This window comes from Chelonoidis abingdonii, chromosome 8 (genome assembly GCF_003597395.2).
Source record: "Chelonoidis abingdonii isolate Lonesome George chromosome 8, CheloAbing_2.0, whole genome shotgun sequence".
NCBI lineage: Eukaryota > Metazoa > Chordata > Testudines > Testudinidae > Chelonoidis > Chelonoidis abingdonii.
The window spans coordinates 86,861,339-86,878,532 of record NC_133776.1 but is presented as its reverse complement, the minus strand read 5'-3'; the positions used below and the strand labels follow the sequence as shown (position 1 = coordinate 86,878,532).

Here is a 17,194-nt window from a genome sequence, read left to right as displayed (position 1 = left end):
CATCACTATGCTGCCTCCATCTGTAATCTGATCTACAGTGAAGCAGCATTCAATAGACAAAGAGAAATTGCACTGCATAAATATTAAAGTTAACAGTTATCTGAAACATTCTGCCCGTTGCAAATAGCCCTAGAACAATCAAACTCCCAGGCATGCTGCAAAAATGGCTTTATTCCATTTTTTCTTCCCCGGGATCATGGGAACGATGGGGGCTAGTTTAGGGCCAGTTAGGAGCTGGCTCAGGGCCTGACATGGTCAGAGCATGCTGCTCGGATTTCTGCCCCCTCCTGCCCCTACACCCCAGGGGGTGGAACAGAGCCAGATACCCAACTCAGGAATTACTTCAGGGGAATCCCCAGCTGACTGTTTAAGTCAGCACTACAGCCCTGTTTGACCATTCTATCTTCCAGCAGGATCTGGCCCTCTATTCCTTAGGTTATCTTTTTTCTGTTTTTAAACTGTTTGAAACAAAGGGGGATCCTAGCAAATGCTGGGAGTGGTGTGGAGATAGTGTGTTCAGCTAAGTGATAGTACTGATGGGACCCACAGTAAATTGGAGCAAGCCTTTTTCCCCTCCAGAAAAGAATGTGGCACTGACTTGTCGGTAGAACTGGTTAAGAAAGAAAGAATGAAAGAAAGAACGAAACAACTTTTCCCTCTGAAAATGTATTTATCTCAAAATTAAGATGTTTCACTTTGTCTTGTTTCAATAATGTTGAAATTAGGGCCATCAAGTGATTAAAAAAAATTAATCACGATTAATCACACTGTTAAACAATAGAATACCATTTATTTAAATATTTTTGGATGTATTCTACATTTTCAAATATATTGATTTCAAGTACAACACAGAATACAAGGGCTTGATAAAGAATGGCGGCCAAAGCATGAAGGGGCATACGAATGTTTAGCCTATCCGGCACGTAAATACCTTGCAATGCCGGCTACAAAAGTGTCATGCAAATACCTGTTCTCACTTTTTGGTGACATTGTAAATAAGAAGAGGGCAGCATTACCTCCTGGAAATGTAAACAAACTTCTTCTTCTTCAGCCAATCACTAAAACAAAGTAGGACTGAGTGAACTTGTAAGCTCTGAAGTTTTACATTGTTTTGTTTGAGTCCAGTTATGTAACAACAACAAAAAAAAAATTTACATTTGTAAGTTACACTTTCACAACAAAGATTGCAGTACAGTACTTGTATGAGGTGAATTGAAAAATACTATTTCTTTTGTTTACCGTTTTTACAGTGCAAATATTTATAATCAAAACTTTGATTTCAATTACAACACAGAATACAATATATATGAAAATATAGAAAAACATCCAAAATATTTAATAAATTTAAATTGGTATTCTATTGTTTAACAGTGTGATTAAAACTGCAATTAATGGCAATTAATTTTTTGAATCACGATTAATTTTTGAGTTAATCACATGTTAACTGTGATTAATTGACAGCCCTCATTGAAATGTTTTCTTTCAACTTTGTTTCATTTAGACTTTTACATTTTAATATTTAATGTGTGCATATTAGATATTTTACATGGTGTTTCAGCATTAACCAAATGTTTTTACCTCATCAAAACAAAACATTTTGAGGTTTCCTAAGAGCATTTTTTTTGGAATTTCTGTTGCATGAGAAATTTTTAATTGTTACAATTTGGAATGAGATCAGGTTTTGAAATGTCAGAATTTCCCATGGGATGGAAATCCCTTTTCTGACCAGCTTTGCTTGTGGGACGTAAGTGGGCATTTGCACACAGGACCCAGCCCACACTGGCAGAGCTTCAGCAGTCTTCTTCGCAGTGCTCGTAGGACACTCTGTGCCAGCAGTATCCAACTTCTCAAGTTCTAGCTGAGATGAGACATGCAGAGCTCTATGTGAAGGAAGGCAGTGGGGTTCATATCTTTTCCTCCATTAGTTTTAATGGCCCACATCTGTATAATCAGTGAGTGTTTCCCTAACCCACAAACAGGGCCGGCTCCAGGCATCAGTGTAGGAAGCAGGTGGTTGGGGCGGTCAATTCAAAGGGGCGACACTCCGGCTGGTATCAGGGCGGCATGTCCAGGTCTTCGGCAGGGGGTCCCTCATTCCCTCCCTTCCTCTGTGAGCTGCCGCCTAAGTGCCGCCACTAATCTTTTTTTTGGTAGGCAGAAAAGCTGGAGCCGGACCTGCCCACAAAGCACAGAATACTAGAATAGGACACAAAAGTGAATTATGCAGGGTAACAGTTCCCTTCCTCTAAAGGTTTCAAGAGCCTTTGTAAACACATAATGCTCTTCTGGATTGCCAAATGGCTCACAGGACCACATAAGTGAATTCATTTAATACCCCTGGAAATGCAATGCTCTAATAGCAATCAGATCAGATAACAGTTTCATATTATCCTTTATCTCTCAGGTTGGTATGATGAGAGTACAGCACAAACTGGGTTTAATAATTCTTTTTGTTCTCTTTCCCTTTTAGAAAGAAAGAGTTTTTAACTGATCCTAATGACAGAATCAGTTCAATGTAGAAAGTGGAAAAGACCCTGTTTTTTCCAAACTCTCCTTCATCTAATCACTGACACCCATTACTCTGGAGAGTGGAGATCATCAACCATATTAGCAAGAGATAAAACAAGCTTGCCAGATCACCCAGGTATAAATCATCTGCAATGTGATAGGTTGGCAGAAAATTCACTTCCTTTGTTCAAAAATGAAAGCCTGTATAGAGCTAAGCCTGGCAGCAACTCAGATCTGTCAGTTTCAGATGAGCATTAAAGAGATTTGGGCAAATTAAAAAACTTTGACAGCATAAGAAGTTATAACAACAAAAAACAATCTTCAACAGGGGCATGTGAGAAATGACTTCCAAAGGCTCCTGTAGAGCAGTTTGCTTAACCAAGAGGGGCGAAGGTCTTACAACCAACACAACTGTGCTTTCTCTACAGAACTCTGGTCAGAATCTACTTTCAGATGTAAATTCCCTTTCTGGATTTTCTTCATGAAATGGGAGAAGGAAGGCAACATTTTAACGGTGAATAGAGAAAATGGACAAAACCTGAGAGCGAGCGATGACTGAGATTTATTTTAAATACCGTGGAAATCTTACTGGCCGTGTCCACTTGCCAACCCTGTCGACAGAAGTAAACACAACAGCAGATAAATATGCCAACCTGTACATGTATGTTGGCTTGTTCCTAACGCTCCTGGCCATCCTTCTCATACTACTCTTCACCATGCTTTTACGCCTGAAGCACGTGATCTCCCCAATCACCACCTCTCCAGAAAGCACAGAAAATGTTCAACAGTTTACAGATGTAGAAATGCACAGCAGGATTCCTAGCATTCAATGAGACAGACGCAAAAGGAAGGAGGAAGGAGTTGCATGGTTCACAAAGCACGTTTTATTTGGCCTTTGTGGGGAGGAGAACCCACACCTGCCCACTTTGCTCTGCAATGTACTGCACCTCTATCAAACAAACATTTTCAGCATCTAGGGCAGATGACTCATTTGTGAATTGACAGTCATAAGATATCCAGTAGGCTTAGGACACTCCTGCCCCCTGAAGACTTCAAGCAACATGTGTTGAGAAGACTGGTTTCCAGGAGAATACAGAGCACATGTCCTAAATAAAATCTAGACCACAGAAGCCTCGTTGCTCTCAGGAGAGACTCAGCTCCTCCTGAAAAGGCTTAATGCAAATGATAAAAGCTACTATAATGACAGCCAAAAACCCCAAAACTTACAAGAATATATTCTGAAAGATGTATTTGCTGAGTTATCTTCCCCTCTCTTGCTAGAGGAGATTCCTTGCCTGATAAGAGACTCGAACTCAAAGTTAATTTGTGGCGCAGGCTCAAAGAGCCCATAGGGCACATACGAAAAATGAATAGTGGTGTGAAAATCCCCAGACATCCATCCCATTCAAGAAGGAAAATCTTAAATGGTGTTTTTTTCCACTTGGAATAGCACATTTGCAAAATGCAATTTTGGAAATAGACAAGTGTTCCTGCTATAAGGCCAATGTGCATCATATACTGGGGCTATTACTTCCAGACATTAAGAATCAAACAAACAGTGAATAGTGCATTCCAGTTATCAGAAGGAGGCAGTTCATTCAGAATGAAAGAAAATAAAAGGTAAAGGTATTTGCATGAAACAAGGGGCGTGAGTCATATTCAGAAGAGACATTGCCTCTGGGCCCTGCCCTTCCTTTGCAGAAATTGCATTCCCTAAAACTAGGTTCATTTCTTTCAGCTTTCCCAATGTCACTCAGTAATTAAAATACTATTTAATGATAGTGAATTAACTGGACGTTGCTAACAGTGATAAGGTTGTTCTGAATTTGGACCTGTCTCTCATCTCCGTGTAATTTTCCCCCAGAAACACGCCAAAACTCCCAATACTTTTCTCACAAGGATATGGGGACAGAGGAGAAGGGGAAGGGAAGAGAATGACAAGACCTGACATTGCAATAATAAATCAGCATGCACAGCTCTGTACTCTGGAGCTCTCCTAAATGATCAACTAGTGTGCTTATAAAATTAAAGGAAAATATGAGCACTGAAATAGGAGAGCAAGATTCCAACTGATCAGCTGGAACAGTAAGAAAAAAATATCTAAAATTATGAAACAATATGCTGGAAACGTCCTTCTAACATCTCTCTATATAAACATATAATACCCCATGTAAAAAAATAAAGACTTTCTTCACATGGATCAGAAAGATGGCAATCAAATATAGCATCTCACTTCTGTTGGGCCACTATCTCTTGTAACAACACTTTTTAGACAGGGATAATTTTAAACTCATATGTACTGGGCAGGTGCTTCCCTGTGGATTTTAACTAGCACATCTTACTTTCTCTGCTCCTGTCTAAATCTAGCCTTGTGATAAAGCTCCCTTGTGCTTTCCACTTTATATACAATTATTTGCCAACTCTCCTCTCTCCAAGGGGCTGGAAAGTGAAAACTCCCCACACACAAACAGTGCTAAAATTAGCAATGGCACTGACTCTACAGACCTGTAACAATAATAAGAATTGTTCTTCCAGTGCTTCAGGAATTGTGGTTTCTTTATCCTTATAGGCAGGTTGTTCGGTGGGTTGTTTTTGACTAGGAGTCTGGCTTCTTTTTCCCTCTATGGGGAAGAACAAGATGCTAAAACCACACTGGTCATGAATGGTCCACAGCAAGGATTAGTATTATTGTCACTGCTGTTTTGACTGGAAGACTGTTCAAAGACTCTTTCTCCATACAGAATCGCACCTTTTGTACTCAATGTACTCCATGAGATGTAGGCTCAACATGGAAAATGGTTAGTGCAGTAATTATGTAAGCAAACACAACATCCAATATATTTCAGCAATATCTCCCACACAGCCTTCGACATTAGACTGTATTTGTCTGGAAGAGAAATGTAGGCCCGGTCACAGGTTATCCTGTACTCTTGTGCCATGAGATCATCACTTGAGCATCTACTAGACCAGTGGCTTTCAAACTTTTTTTCTGGTGACGCAGTTGAAGAAAATTGTTGATGCCAGTGAGTGGTTCAGGATATGGGAGAGGACTCTGGGCTGGGGCAGGAGGTTGGGAGGAGAGCTTTAGGGCTCTGGGCTGGGGGTGCTGGCATTGGGCTGGGGCCAGAGATGAGGGGTCTGGGGTGCAGGAAGGGGCTCTGGGTTAGGGGGAGCCTTAGGGCTGGGGCAGGGGCTTAGGGTGTGAGCTTACCTCTGGTGGCTCCTGGTCAGTGGCACAGCCAGAGTGCAGAGGCAGGCTTCTTGCCTGGCCTGGCACCACAGACCTCACTGCGCCCCAGAAGCGGCTAGCAGGTCCAGCTCCTAGGTGAAGTGTGAAAAATCGGGATGGGGTGGGAGGTAATAGGAGCCTATATAAGAAAAAGACCCAAAAATCAGGACTCTCCCTATAAAAATCGGGACATCTGGTCACCCTAGTGGAGGTGCACAAGCAGCTCCATGTGCCTCTTGTGCACAGCCACTGGACCCCTCAAGCTCCCATTGGCCATCTGGTGCTCAGGGCAGAGGCAGTGTGCAGAGTCCCATGGCCCCCCTACCTATGAGCCAGACCTGCTGCTGGCCACTTCCGGGGCGCAGCGCGGTGTCAGAACACGTAGGGACTACTAATTTTTACTGGCTGGCCGACAGGATCCCTGGGTGCTGAGCAAGGAGACCCAGTGCCTTGCATTCCGCGACCCAGTACTGGATCATGACCCGAACTTTGAAAACCACTGTGTTAGACAGGACCTTGGCTTAACAGTTCATCTGAGGGATGGTAACTCTAAGAGTGCACCACTCTCCCTGTTGTGATGCTCTATCAACACTGCTTAGGAGTCCAGATTCTACTTGTTCTAGGATTGAAACCTAAATCCTGCTAAGACAGATTGCTACTGTCATGTATGTGAAGGATATAAAAATAGGTTTACTTGATACAGTTTCATTCGTTCAGCAGCAAAAGCACAGAATACTGGCTAACGTATGTATTTACTCCAATGCAATCTTAAGTCCCACTGCCATCTTTTTCAGGACCCTTTTAAAAGTGTACAAGAGCTGTAGGATTCTGACCATTCCTTAACCCATGTGGCAATGAATAGTCTCTAAGAAATAATAATCTTCTATCACAACCACCCAGAGAAGAAAAACTTTTGCTCCCAAGAAACAGAGAGAGCCGCAGATATACCTATTTAATGAAGATATTTTAGTACAAATAATTACAAATTAATTTTGGGTCCAATCCTAACAGCAATTCATTCAGTGGCAGACTGGGGCCCTTAATTTTCTGTTAAAATATTTTAACTCATAAAAGTACTCATTCAAAAACTGATTTAATAAATATATTGTAAATGAAAGGTTGATCCATTTATATTTAATCATATATTATATTTGGGCAGATAATATATTTCTTTACAATACTACCCAGGAAAGGCAGCCAGAGCTACCAACATACAGCACCATTTTTTCCTTCCGATGTTGTGTGTCTCCATTTCAGACAGCAAGCAGCTGTTCAGCTCAGCATGCCCTATGCCCTGGTATGCTCCCTCAATAGGCTATTTACACAAGACCTATATATATGTTTGTTAGAAAACACATTCACACTGTATGCGCTGCTGGTCTTTTTCAAGGCTAGCAAATTTTAAAGTCTGCATTTCTCAAAGAAACAAATAAAATACATGTTCTCCATTTGTCGTCTTTTTGTTCTTATTTGTAATTTTCAGGAGCCTGGGCCTTCTGGGGAAAGGGATTGCTGCTGGAATTTGCCTTTGTGTGTCTATTCGAGATGGCTAGATTCAGTGGGCTTTGGTATTGGTTTGGTTATGTTGAATGATGACTGCAATTGACATGCATCCGATGAAGTGGGTATTCCCCCACAAAAGCTCATGCTCCAATACGTTGGTTGTCTATAAGGTGCCACAGGATTCTTTGTGACTGCAATTTAAGAACCGAGTTGCTGGATCTGTAATGTTGTGGTCTCATTTTATCACCTTTTCCCCCCACAGGCTGTGTTTGTTTGCTTCCCACTTGGCCATGTGCTAAAAATTATTTTTATAAAACCTTAGAGAAATACTATAAACCAATTCTGAATCAGCTGGCTGCTTTATACTATCACCATAATGTGCACAGGGCCAGCAGCTCAGAGTAGGGCTCACGTGGAGGAGTCATATACTCCTCCAGTGGTTCCACTGATATCAACTGAATCATTAGGACTGCCAGAGAATCACAGATGTAAGGTACTACTAGGTGAGATTAAATGTAAGCCCGGCTCTGCACCCATGCAGGAGAATAAGGGAATATAAGAAGCCCCCATACTCTGTGTGGGCTACCTGCATTGCCAGAGCCTTTGCAGATCACTTCCACCCTAGAGCAAAGGACCAGGCTTGACTGACTGAGTCTGAATTTGGTTCCGACCCTTCTCCTGGTAGAGGGCAACTACACATTGCTCCTCCCTTAGGCTGGATTGTAAGGTTACAGTCCAGCCCTGTTTGAATCTGATAACCTTACTCAAACTCACAATCATCAGGAAACAGAAGCCATCACAACTGCCCTTAATAGTCCTCAAAAATTCTCCCATCATAGCCTAGAAGTTGCCAAGAATCCTTCTCCCACCCCACACACAAATTGGACATAACTGGACATCTACGTTTTTATGGGATTTATTCCTCTCTCGTCCCATATGTATAACTCCTATCAACATTACTGATAACACTGCATTAATAAACCCTTGGTTGGGGAATAGAGCAGGAACGGTTTACAGTATATGCTTTGAAACAGACAGACATCTTCCCATCATCACAGGGCTCCAGAAGTGAATTTAAGTTTGCACCAGCAAAGTTCAGCAAAGGGTAACCATCAGACTCCAGGAAAGGAAAGCTTTCTTTTTTTAGATGGGACAAGGCCAAAAACACGCTCTTCCCAACTCTGGTTGAGAAAAGCAAATGGTATGAAATTTCCCATTAGCTTAGTTGCCTTAATCAAGGATGAAGACTTTGCTTTGCACTTGGGCCTTGTCTTCATGAGGAAAAAGAGTGTGTTCTTTCCTGGTGCTAGCTAACATATGGTAAAATCTGAGATCATCCACCCTGAAGGCTGGCTCTCATCATGACAAACATGACTGTAAATTCTAATATAGACAGAACACACATGCTTGTTCATAATCATGTTTAATCCGGTGTCCTGCAAAAAATGTGTGCCCGTCTACAGTCATGTTTCATCACATAATGAATGTATGTTAAAACAGCAAAAGATTCAAATACAAACATACCTTCAGGGCTAAAAATCCTGATTCATAATCTGTCCAACCACCTTCTATTAACTTTCATGGTGGGGATTTCTGATGGGAAAAAATCCGCAAGTGATAGTGGCTGCTTGATACTTTTAACATACTTGGAAAGGATTGTAAAAATGACACATAAAAAGCATTCAAGTGTATTCTTATACATATTGATAAATACACAAGAGATGCTGAGAAAGGATTTAGGACTTCTTCCTCTATAGGAATCAAGCAAAGCTAGGGGATCTCCGATATCAGTTTTCAGCTGCTATTTATCTAACTGTGAAGATCTGGGTATGAATTTAATATTTTACAGCAGCATTCATTCATGACACAAACATTACACATGAACTGGTGCTGTTTTACAGTCGTGGCTTTAAGGCTTTGAGCATAAAGTTTAGACTCTATGAGGGGCTGTGTATCCTTCATCAACCTCAGATCTGTAGAGACAATGAAGGTCCAAAAGGGATGTGAGAAGTTTACAGATATTAAAGGTCACCTGGGTGCTTTTAAAAAAAAAATTTCCATTTGCCTAGGCTTCAAAATGAACAGGCAAAGAGCAGGATGAAAAGTTAACTCCTAGTTTACTAGGTTCTCCTTCCCTCTCCCTGGATTGCTTTATATGCAGATTTCCCCTAGTCCTTTCACAACAAAGGAAGATTAAGTCCATCTTCCAAGGCAGTTAACGTACTGCATGAACAATAACATTAAACTTGTTTTTGGCGGAGTGATTTTTATGGAAGGTATTCTGGCATCTTCTTAGATGTAGGCAGGAGGAACTCATTCATTATAGATTATATTTAGCTAATAGCGGAGGTGGGTCAGTGACAATCAGGAAGACATCTGTTCAATTCAGATACATATAGGTATTATTTATAAATTGTATCATCAATGTGAATTTAGTTTTTATGTAAATTTATAACTGGAGAGGGGGAAAGGATTAATCACATGGTACTAGCCATCACATGGATAAGACCTCAGGAATGGTCTTTGTTACTTTCTCCGATGATTTTATTGTTTGCAAGCTATAAGTATCTTTCACTTATTCTAGGGTGGTCACTTTAAAATTATTTCTCCAATAAGGTCCAGAATGACTTTGTACTCCTAGCAGCCAACCAGCTGACACTCACTCTCATGGTTTTACAGACACAGGGATCTATCCAGAGGACCTATTTAATGCTTTGGTGTTATTGGACTTAAGTAATATAACAATTTTTAATAGACTACAAACTTACTAAGACTAACAGTCAGATTTTTAGATTGCAAACTATTAATGGAAAATAAATAACTAGGACATACCCTGGTTTCAATTTCTGGCCTCATTTTCTCAGTGTCTGTCCTAGCAACTGCAAGCACTAGAGAGAGGCAGTGAACCCAACCCAGGGAAATGTGGAGTGTCCCTCTGACTAACCTAGAGAGAGGCACTGATGGCCCCTACAGGAAGCCCAATCCATTTCTAAGCTAGAGGAGGTGACACTTAACTTCAGGGATCAAGTAGAATAAGGACTCATGGCTAGAATAAAGACTCATGAGAAATAAATGTTATATGAACTTCATAATTCCAGTCATTCTTTCAGTCAATTTTCTGCATAAGCAAGTCAAACCCACCCAGGCACACAGTCTCTGTTCTCTCTCCACCCTGCACTCAGGCTCAAAGTCTGGGGAGCACTAATGTGGCCACATATGGTTCAAGAAAGGTTACCTCCCTCACAGCCATGTTAGGCCCTACACATTTGATCCAAATCATTGGCCCATTCACTGTAACATATTTTAAACTTGGCATTTGAATGAAAAAATGATACCTGAAGTCCTTGAACTAACTCAGGTCTCATCTTGAGTCCCTCTTCACTGCAGAGTTAACCTGGGCTCTTATTCAGGTGTTGCCCCTCATTCCCCTGCCCTCAAACACACATACAAGAACCATATCCAGGATTTTGGTGATGCTTTAAATCCAAGCTGGCTGGCTTGTCTGTGGCCATAGGCTAAAGCCTAAGGGTCACCATATGTACTTGGCAGCAAGAACACAGGCTAGATTACTTGAGAGCCAAAAGTCTTCCAATGCCTTCCCACAATTCCCCCTGGGTGCCCAGAGAGACAGGAAAGTTCTTCCACAATTCACTGGGAAAGAATCATAGGGCTGCTTAACTTACTGCAGCACTAAGAACCATGAGATATGCCCCCAGAAGTCTTAGCAAGACACATGTGAGTGGAGCACCAGTGAGGACACAGTAACTGTAGTGTCACTTTGCAGTGTGGCTGCTTAGACCCAGGCTAGGCAAACACGGGTGCCAATCAAGCAAATAAGACACACCTATAGTTAAGACATACTATAGTTTCTAATCCCTTAGCACAGTGGTCTCCAAGGTGGTGCCTGCAGGCGCCATGGCGCCCACCAGATCATTAATGGGCGCCCGCCTAGTGCCCAGCCGGGGAGAGAAGCCACGGTCCCACGCCTGACGAGGACAGAGAACTCAGGCTGCGGGGCGGTGTTCTCTGTTCCCGGCAGGCACAGGGCCCACCTAGTTCCCAGCAGGGTAGAGAAGCTGCGGCCCCGTGCCTGCCGGCAACAGAGAACTCCGGGGCTGCAGGCAGCGGGTGCTGGTGTTCTCGGTCCCAGGCAAGTTTAGGGCCAGCCTAGTGCCCAGCAGGGGAGAGAAGCCAGGGCCCCACACCTGCTGTAGACAAAGTACTCCGGGGCAGCGGGCACCAGTATTCTCTGTCCTCGTGACTTCTCTCTTGATTCATATATTATGTTATATTAAATATTTTTTTGTATTATTTAATGTACAAATACAAAATAAGCCTTGAAAAAAATTGTTGGCGCCCGCCACACTCTTCTGAAAACATGAATGTGCTACTGGCCACAAAAAGGTTGGGGACCACTGCCTTAGCAACTTTAATTCAGACTAATTCAAGCTGATTGCAAAACAAAACGAAAAACAAAAGAATGTTCTGTCAACATACCTCTGGTCTGTCTGATGCTGAAGCACATTTAAATGCACAGAAGGCTCCCATTTGGGTCATTGATGGATTGCTGCTGTACAAGACTAGCAGCTAGGGGAATTTTCTCCCCACCTCAACTGGCAATAAGAATGAAACTAGCGTGAGTTTCACAGTTGCTCACAGATTTTTTCCACCCTACTGCAGCTTTGAAAAGTTCTGAGCAGCCCTAAATGCACTGAACCTGCCAGTCTGTGAACTCATGAAGACAACACATCATTGGATTTCACTTGGCTCATGTTGGAAAGGTTATTTCCACAACCATGCAAAAGAAAATAACCTTTGTTTTTGCTGTTGCTGTTAAATACATAGACATGAAAAGGAAGAAAATGAGAGTTCCAAACATGCCTTGTTTTCACTGATGTACTATTGTAGCATGTATGTAATTTCAAATCTCTTTGCAGTTCTACTGTAGAAACAAACACTGAAATGACAGCTGGCAGATAAGCACAGCAGACAGACTCTCCACACACAGATTTGCAACTAGAAGAGCCATAATCGGAGAAAGAGGCTGGCCAGGATCAGAATGCCAAGACTGCTTTGCCTTTGGGCTGGTCTACACTATGGGGGCAAATCGATTTTAGATACGCAACTTCAGCTACGTGCATAACGTAGCTGAAGTCGAATATCTAAAATCGATTTACTCACCCGTCCTCACCATGCGGGATCGATGTCCACGGCTCGCCATGTCGATTCTGGAACTCCGTTGGGGTTGGTGGAGTTCCGGAATCGATATAAGCATGCTCAGGGATCGATATATTGCGTCTAGATGAGACGCGATATATCGATCCCCGAGCAATTGATTTTAACCCACCGATAAGGCGGGTAGTCTAGACGTGGCCTTTGTTTCACTTCTGCTGGTAACTCCATGAAGTTACAGCCTGATTCAACATTTCCCCACCTTACTACCTGCCTCTGGACCCAGAATGAAGTTATTTGCAGCAAAACAATCAGAAAACTGTGTGTATGTAGTGTACTGGCTAAGTGTGTGGTTACTATGTCAAGGCAATTGTTACAAATAAATAAATAAATAAAATAAATAAAAATTGCAAGGTGGGATTTTACCTCCCTGGTGACTTTGGTCTGGTTTAGAGTTCAGGAACCAACCCCAAAATATAAACCCATTTCTGAAAATTCAGTTTTCATTGAAAATTTTGAAAAAAAAATAGATTCACTCTTGTGGTGTTTGAAAAGTCTTTTCACTCAATTCTGAAACAAGCTACCTAAGGGAGAGTTCATGTGTTAGGCCGAGGGCATGGAGACAAATCCTTGAGCTCTATTACCACTCTGGCTACTGTTCAACATCATTGCTCCTTTTTTCCCAGTTGGGGAAACGGAAGCTCTCAGATGTGACTTGCCCAAGATCACCCACCAAGGAGCAGCCAGCATTGTGATACGCACGCACTGACAACCAAACCTTCTAGGTCAGAGTGTGGATTCTACACTTGTGTAGAAGAAACACCAGGTAAAAAAGAGAGACTAGTAATACGTACAGTGGTGGTTGCACAAAAAAGGTGCATCTCTGTGGACATTTGCGTTCAAAGATGTGCAACATCTAGCTTTCTCCTGTAGCCTATGTGCTTTACTAACTCAGCGCAGACTGCTGGCAAGACATGCATGACAGGTCATAGGAATGATTCATCGTAGAGCACAAGATACACACATGTAACCTAAGAAGACAAAGCTAGAGCCCAGATGTCCTTTTCCTCTGTCACAAAGAACGAAAGCCAGAAACAAAACAGGGATCAGATCGAAGCTTTTTTGTATGTGTATTTGTGCTGAATATAAAAAGACAGATGTGAAACTTACATAGCATGGTAAGTGCCCTATAAAAGCAGTTGGAGTCAATTCAATTAATAAGGTTCAAAACTCAGAATTTAAATGAGAATTCATTGTATGCCTAAATGTGCTACTGTTGTTTTTTCTTTTTTTCCCCCTAGTGCTTATCTTTGCACAATATTTATCTGATCATAAACTGCACTGTATATTTCTCCCGAGAAATGGTCCACCAAGTAGCACTATTCACTGGCAGTCCTTTTTCCATCACAAAAAGAAAACACCATCATAAGTGGCAGTCGCAACAAAGAGCCCAAGGACTGAATAGGCATGACACTCAGTTACTCTCTTACTGCAAGAGATGGTTCTTCCAGGTCCGGGTTTGAACACAGGAGTAAGCCAATCTTGGGGTAGCGTGCACTCTGGTTGCGCATATCATACTTATTCTGTTTCCCCATTTAACCTCATGGACCTTAACATATCTACTCTGGAAGGATGAAGCACAGAGTCAGCCCAGCTGGGAATGGAATGTGCGGCATTTCTTACTTGTTACTTAGATTTATGTTACCTCTCTGGCAGGGGAATCTGAGAAACAAGCAATATGCAAACCAAATTACAGCAGAAGGCAAATAAGGGCTTGGCTACACTTGAGAGTTGCAGCGCTGGTGATGGGGTTACAGCGCTGCAACTTACTCTGTGTCCACACTTGCAAAGCACAGCCAGCGCTGCAACTCCCTGGCTGCAGCGCTGGCTGTAGCGCTGGCTGTATACCTGATCTGCTTGGGGTGTAACAATTCCAGCGCTGGTGATGCAGCGCTGCTCATCAAGTGTGGCCAGCAAAAGCCCTTTTATTGGCCTCCAGGGTATTAGGAGGTATCCCAGCATACCTTTTCAGCCTCTCTGGTCATCGTTTCGCACTCCACTGCCCTGGACTCAGGTGACCCGCCCTTTAAATGCCCCAGGAATTTTAAAAATCCCCTTCCTGTTTGCTCAGCCAGGTGTGGAGTGCAATCAATCAATCACTGACCATGCCTCCACGCCCCAAACAAGCCCCAGCATGGAACACTTGCGAGCTGCAGGACCTCATCAGTGTTTGGGGTGAGGAAGCTGTGCAGTCACAGCTGCGCTCCAGCCATAGAAATTATGATACCTATGGCCAGATATCAAAGGCCATGCTGGAAACGGGCCACGAACAGGATGCGGTGCAGTGCAGGGTTAAAGTAAAGGAGCGGCGGAGTGCCTATTGCAAAGCCCGTGAGGGAAACTGCCGCTCAGCTGCTGCCCCCACAACCTGCCGTTTTTACAAGAAGCTGGATGCAATACTTGGGGGTGTCCCCACTGCCAATCCGAGGACCACAATGGACAGTTCAGAGCAGGGAGAAGAGGGGGAGGGGGAGGGTGTAGAGGAAACCGAGAGTGAGGCTACTGAGGTGGTGGGAGACACCCCGGAGTCCCAGGAGGCATGCAGCCAGGAGCTCTTCTCAAGGCAGGAAGAAGCTAGCCAGTCACAGCAGCTGGAACTTGTTGGTGAAGAAGAAGCAGAGGAGTGGGTTCCCGGTAAGCAGATTTTATTTTCAGGATGGAACTGTTTTGGGAGAGGAGGGTGGGGGTTATGGCTGCCTGCATACATGCCTAGATGTGGAATAGCCCATTGATGGAGTCTATCACGCGGTAATCGGCCTCGGTAATCTCTTCAAAAGTTTCAGCCAGAGCGTGGGCAATGCGCTTGCGCAAGTTTATAGGGAGAGCCACTGTGGTCCTTGTTCCAGTCAGGCTAACGCGTCCGCGCCAGTGTGCCGCAAGGGGTGGGGGGATCACTGCTGCACACAGGCAAGCTGCGTAGGGACCAGGGCGGAATCCGCATTGCTGTAGAAGACCCTCCTGCTCTTCCCAAGTAACCCACAGCAGTGAGATATCTGGCAGAATAAAATCCTGTGGAAAATGTAGGGATAGTATTCAGTGCAGGTCCCCCCCAGGTTCTCTCTCCTTTCCCCAATGCACAGAAACCCCAGTGAGCCCTGACTCAAGCAGCTCCCCTTCCCAGGTGAGCCGCGGCAGCAACATGGCTGTATTAATCTCTCATTCCCCATTACTCACCATGTCTTCGCTGCTGTGGCCTCTCTGTGCTATGTTTGCTATGTGTAAATGATGCTACAAATAGTCTACAAACTCCTTCACTGTGATTATAAACAATGCAGCCTCTGTAATAAATGTTTCTATTTCTGTTTTTTTAAGTGTCCTTGAATCCTCCAGCCCTATCACAGCCTGCTGAAAGATTACAGAACTTGAGGAGGAAACCAAGAAAAAGCAAAGAAGATTTGGTGAAAGCAGTTATGAATCAGTATGCCAGAGCGAATAAGAGGCTGCAGGACTGGAGAGAGAAAATGCATCAGTGGAGGGAAACACAAAGCAGGAGAAAGGAATTGGCTACCAAGAAAAGCACAAAGCAGCTGATAAGCCTCCTGGCACGCCAAACGGACTGTATGGAGTCACTCATAGCCATGCAGGCAGATCACTACCATGCTAACCCCCACCACATCCCAAAGCTCTCTCCCTTGTGCCCCACTGTTTGCTCAAAACCCCCTTCTCCAGCATCCTGGTTCTTACCACCACCAGCTGTCTCCAACACCTGTACGTTCACCTACCAGCCCTGAGAACTACAACCCTTACCCTATGCACTCAACCTCCATCACCATGCAGTATATTAATCCTGAAGTGCAGCAGTCATTGTACAGCACTCCAGGCAGGACATACTCAAACCTCTGACTGTACAGTTCACCATCCTACCCCCCTGCCCTTTTACTTACTTTCTTTTCAATAAATGATTTCTTGGCTTTTAAAACAGTTTTTATTATTGCAGAAAGTAAAACATACTGTATCCCAAGGGAAAAACAGGCACTGCAAATCATTGTAACCACTGCACTTCACTCCCGTGCAAGGTACCAAACATTACTGTTGGCTTTCAGCCTCAAATTCCTCCCTTAAGGCATCCCCAATCCTTGTAGCCCTGTGCTGGGCCTCTCTAGCAGCCCTGCTCTCTGGCTGGCAAAATTCAGCCTCCAGCTGTGAACCTCGGAGGTCATTCCTCACTGAAATGTTTCTCCGCTCCCTTCAACAAATATTATGGAGGTACAGCCCGTCTCTATGGGATAATAACCGCAGGATGCTGGCTTTCCCCAAAGTCAGCTTCCATAAAGACATCTCCAGCACCCTTTTAAACTGCCTAAATACACTCCACAGTCATCTGCAACAGCTCAGCCTGTATGAACGGTCCTTGCCTCCTGTCAAGCTTCCCGTGTATACGGTTTCATGACCATGCATTACATGGGGTAGCGGGGTCTCCAAGATCAACAATGGGCATTTCAACATCCCCTACTGTGATCTTCCAGTCTGGGAAAAAAGTACGCCTGCAGCCCTGAACAGGCCACGTTCCGAAGATGCGTGCACATGCACCTTTTCCAAGCCAAGCCTGTGTAAATGTCCATGAAATGCCCACAAAGTGATCCACAAGCGCTTGGAGAACCACAGAGAAATACCCCTTCGCCGATTAATTACTCGGATGCTAAGGTGGGGGTGGTGCCAATGGAATATGCATACCAGCTATCGCCCCTCCACAGTTAGGGAACCCATTTGGCAAAGCCATTC

The 17,194-nt window shown here is 43.6% G+C and overlaps 2 protein-coding genes across 2 annotated transcripts; both read left to right on the top strand.

The window, feature by feature from the left end:
• Nucleotides 1-1,466: 1,466 nt before the first annotated feature.
• SERTM2 (serine rich and transmembrane domain containing 2) lies at nucleotides 1,467-5,559 on the top strand. The gene has a single exon (XM_032766997.2). The coding sequence runs from the start codon at nucleotides 3,060-3,062 to the stop codon at nucleotides 3,339-3,341; it is 282 nt and encodes a 93-aa protein (XP_032622888.1). The 5' UTR covers nucleotides 1,467-3,059; the 3' UTR covers nucleotides 3,342-5,559.
• An 8,771-nt stretch (nucleotides 5,560-14,330) lies between these two features.
• On the top strand, nucleotides 14,331-16,528 carry LOC142047210 (uncharacterized). The gene is made up of 2 exons (XM_075068813.1): nucleotides 14,331-15,106; nucleotides 15,785-16,528. Exons 1-2 carry the CDS (start codon nucleotides 14,578-14,580, stop codon nucleotides 16,201-16,203), a joined length of 948 nt encoding a protein of 315 aa, XP_074924914.1. The 5' UTR covers nucleotides 14,331-14,577; the 3' UTR covers nucleotides 16,204-16,528.
• Nucleotides 16,529-17,194: the final 666 nt, after the last annotated feature.

What these genes read in the sequence shown, in the direction of transcription:
- SERTM2 (XM_032766997.2), top strand. Translation starts at nt 3,060, where the DNA reads ATGACTGAGATTTATTTTAAATACCGTGGAAATCTTACTGGCCGTGTC.
- LOC142047210 (XM_075068813.1), top strand. Translation starts at nt 14,578, where the DNA reads ATGCCTCCACGCCCCAAACAAGCCCCAGCATGGAACACTTGCGAGCTG. An exon ending in AGCAGAGGAGTGGGTTCCCG is followed by an intron (nt 15,107 to 15,784) that starts GTAAGCAGATTT and finishes TGTTTTTTTAAG; the next exon opens with TGTCCTTGAATCCTCCAGCC.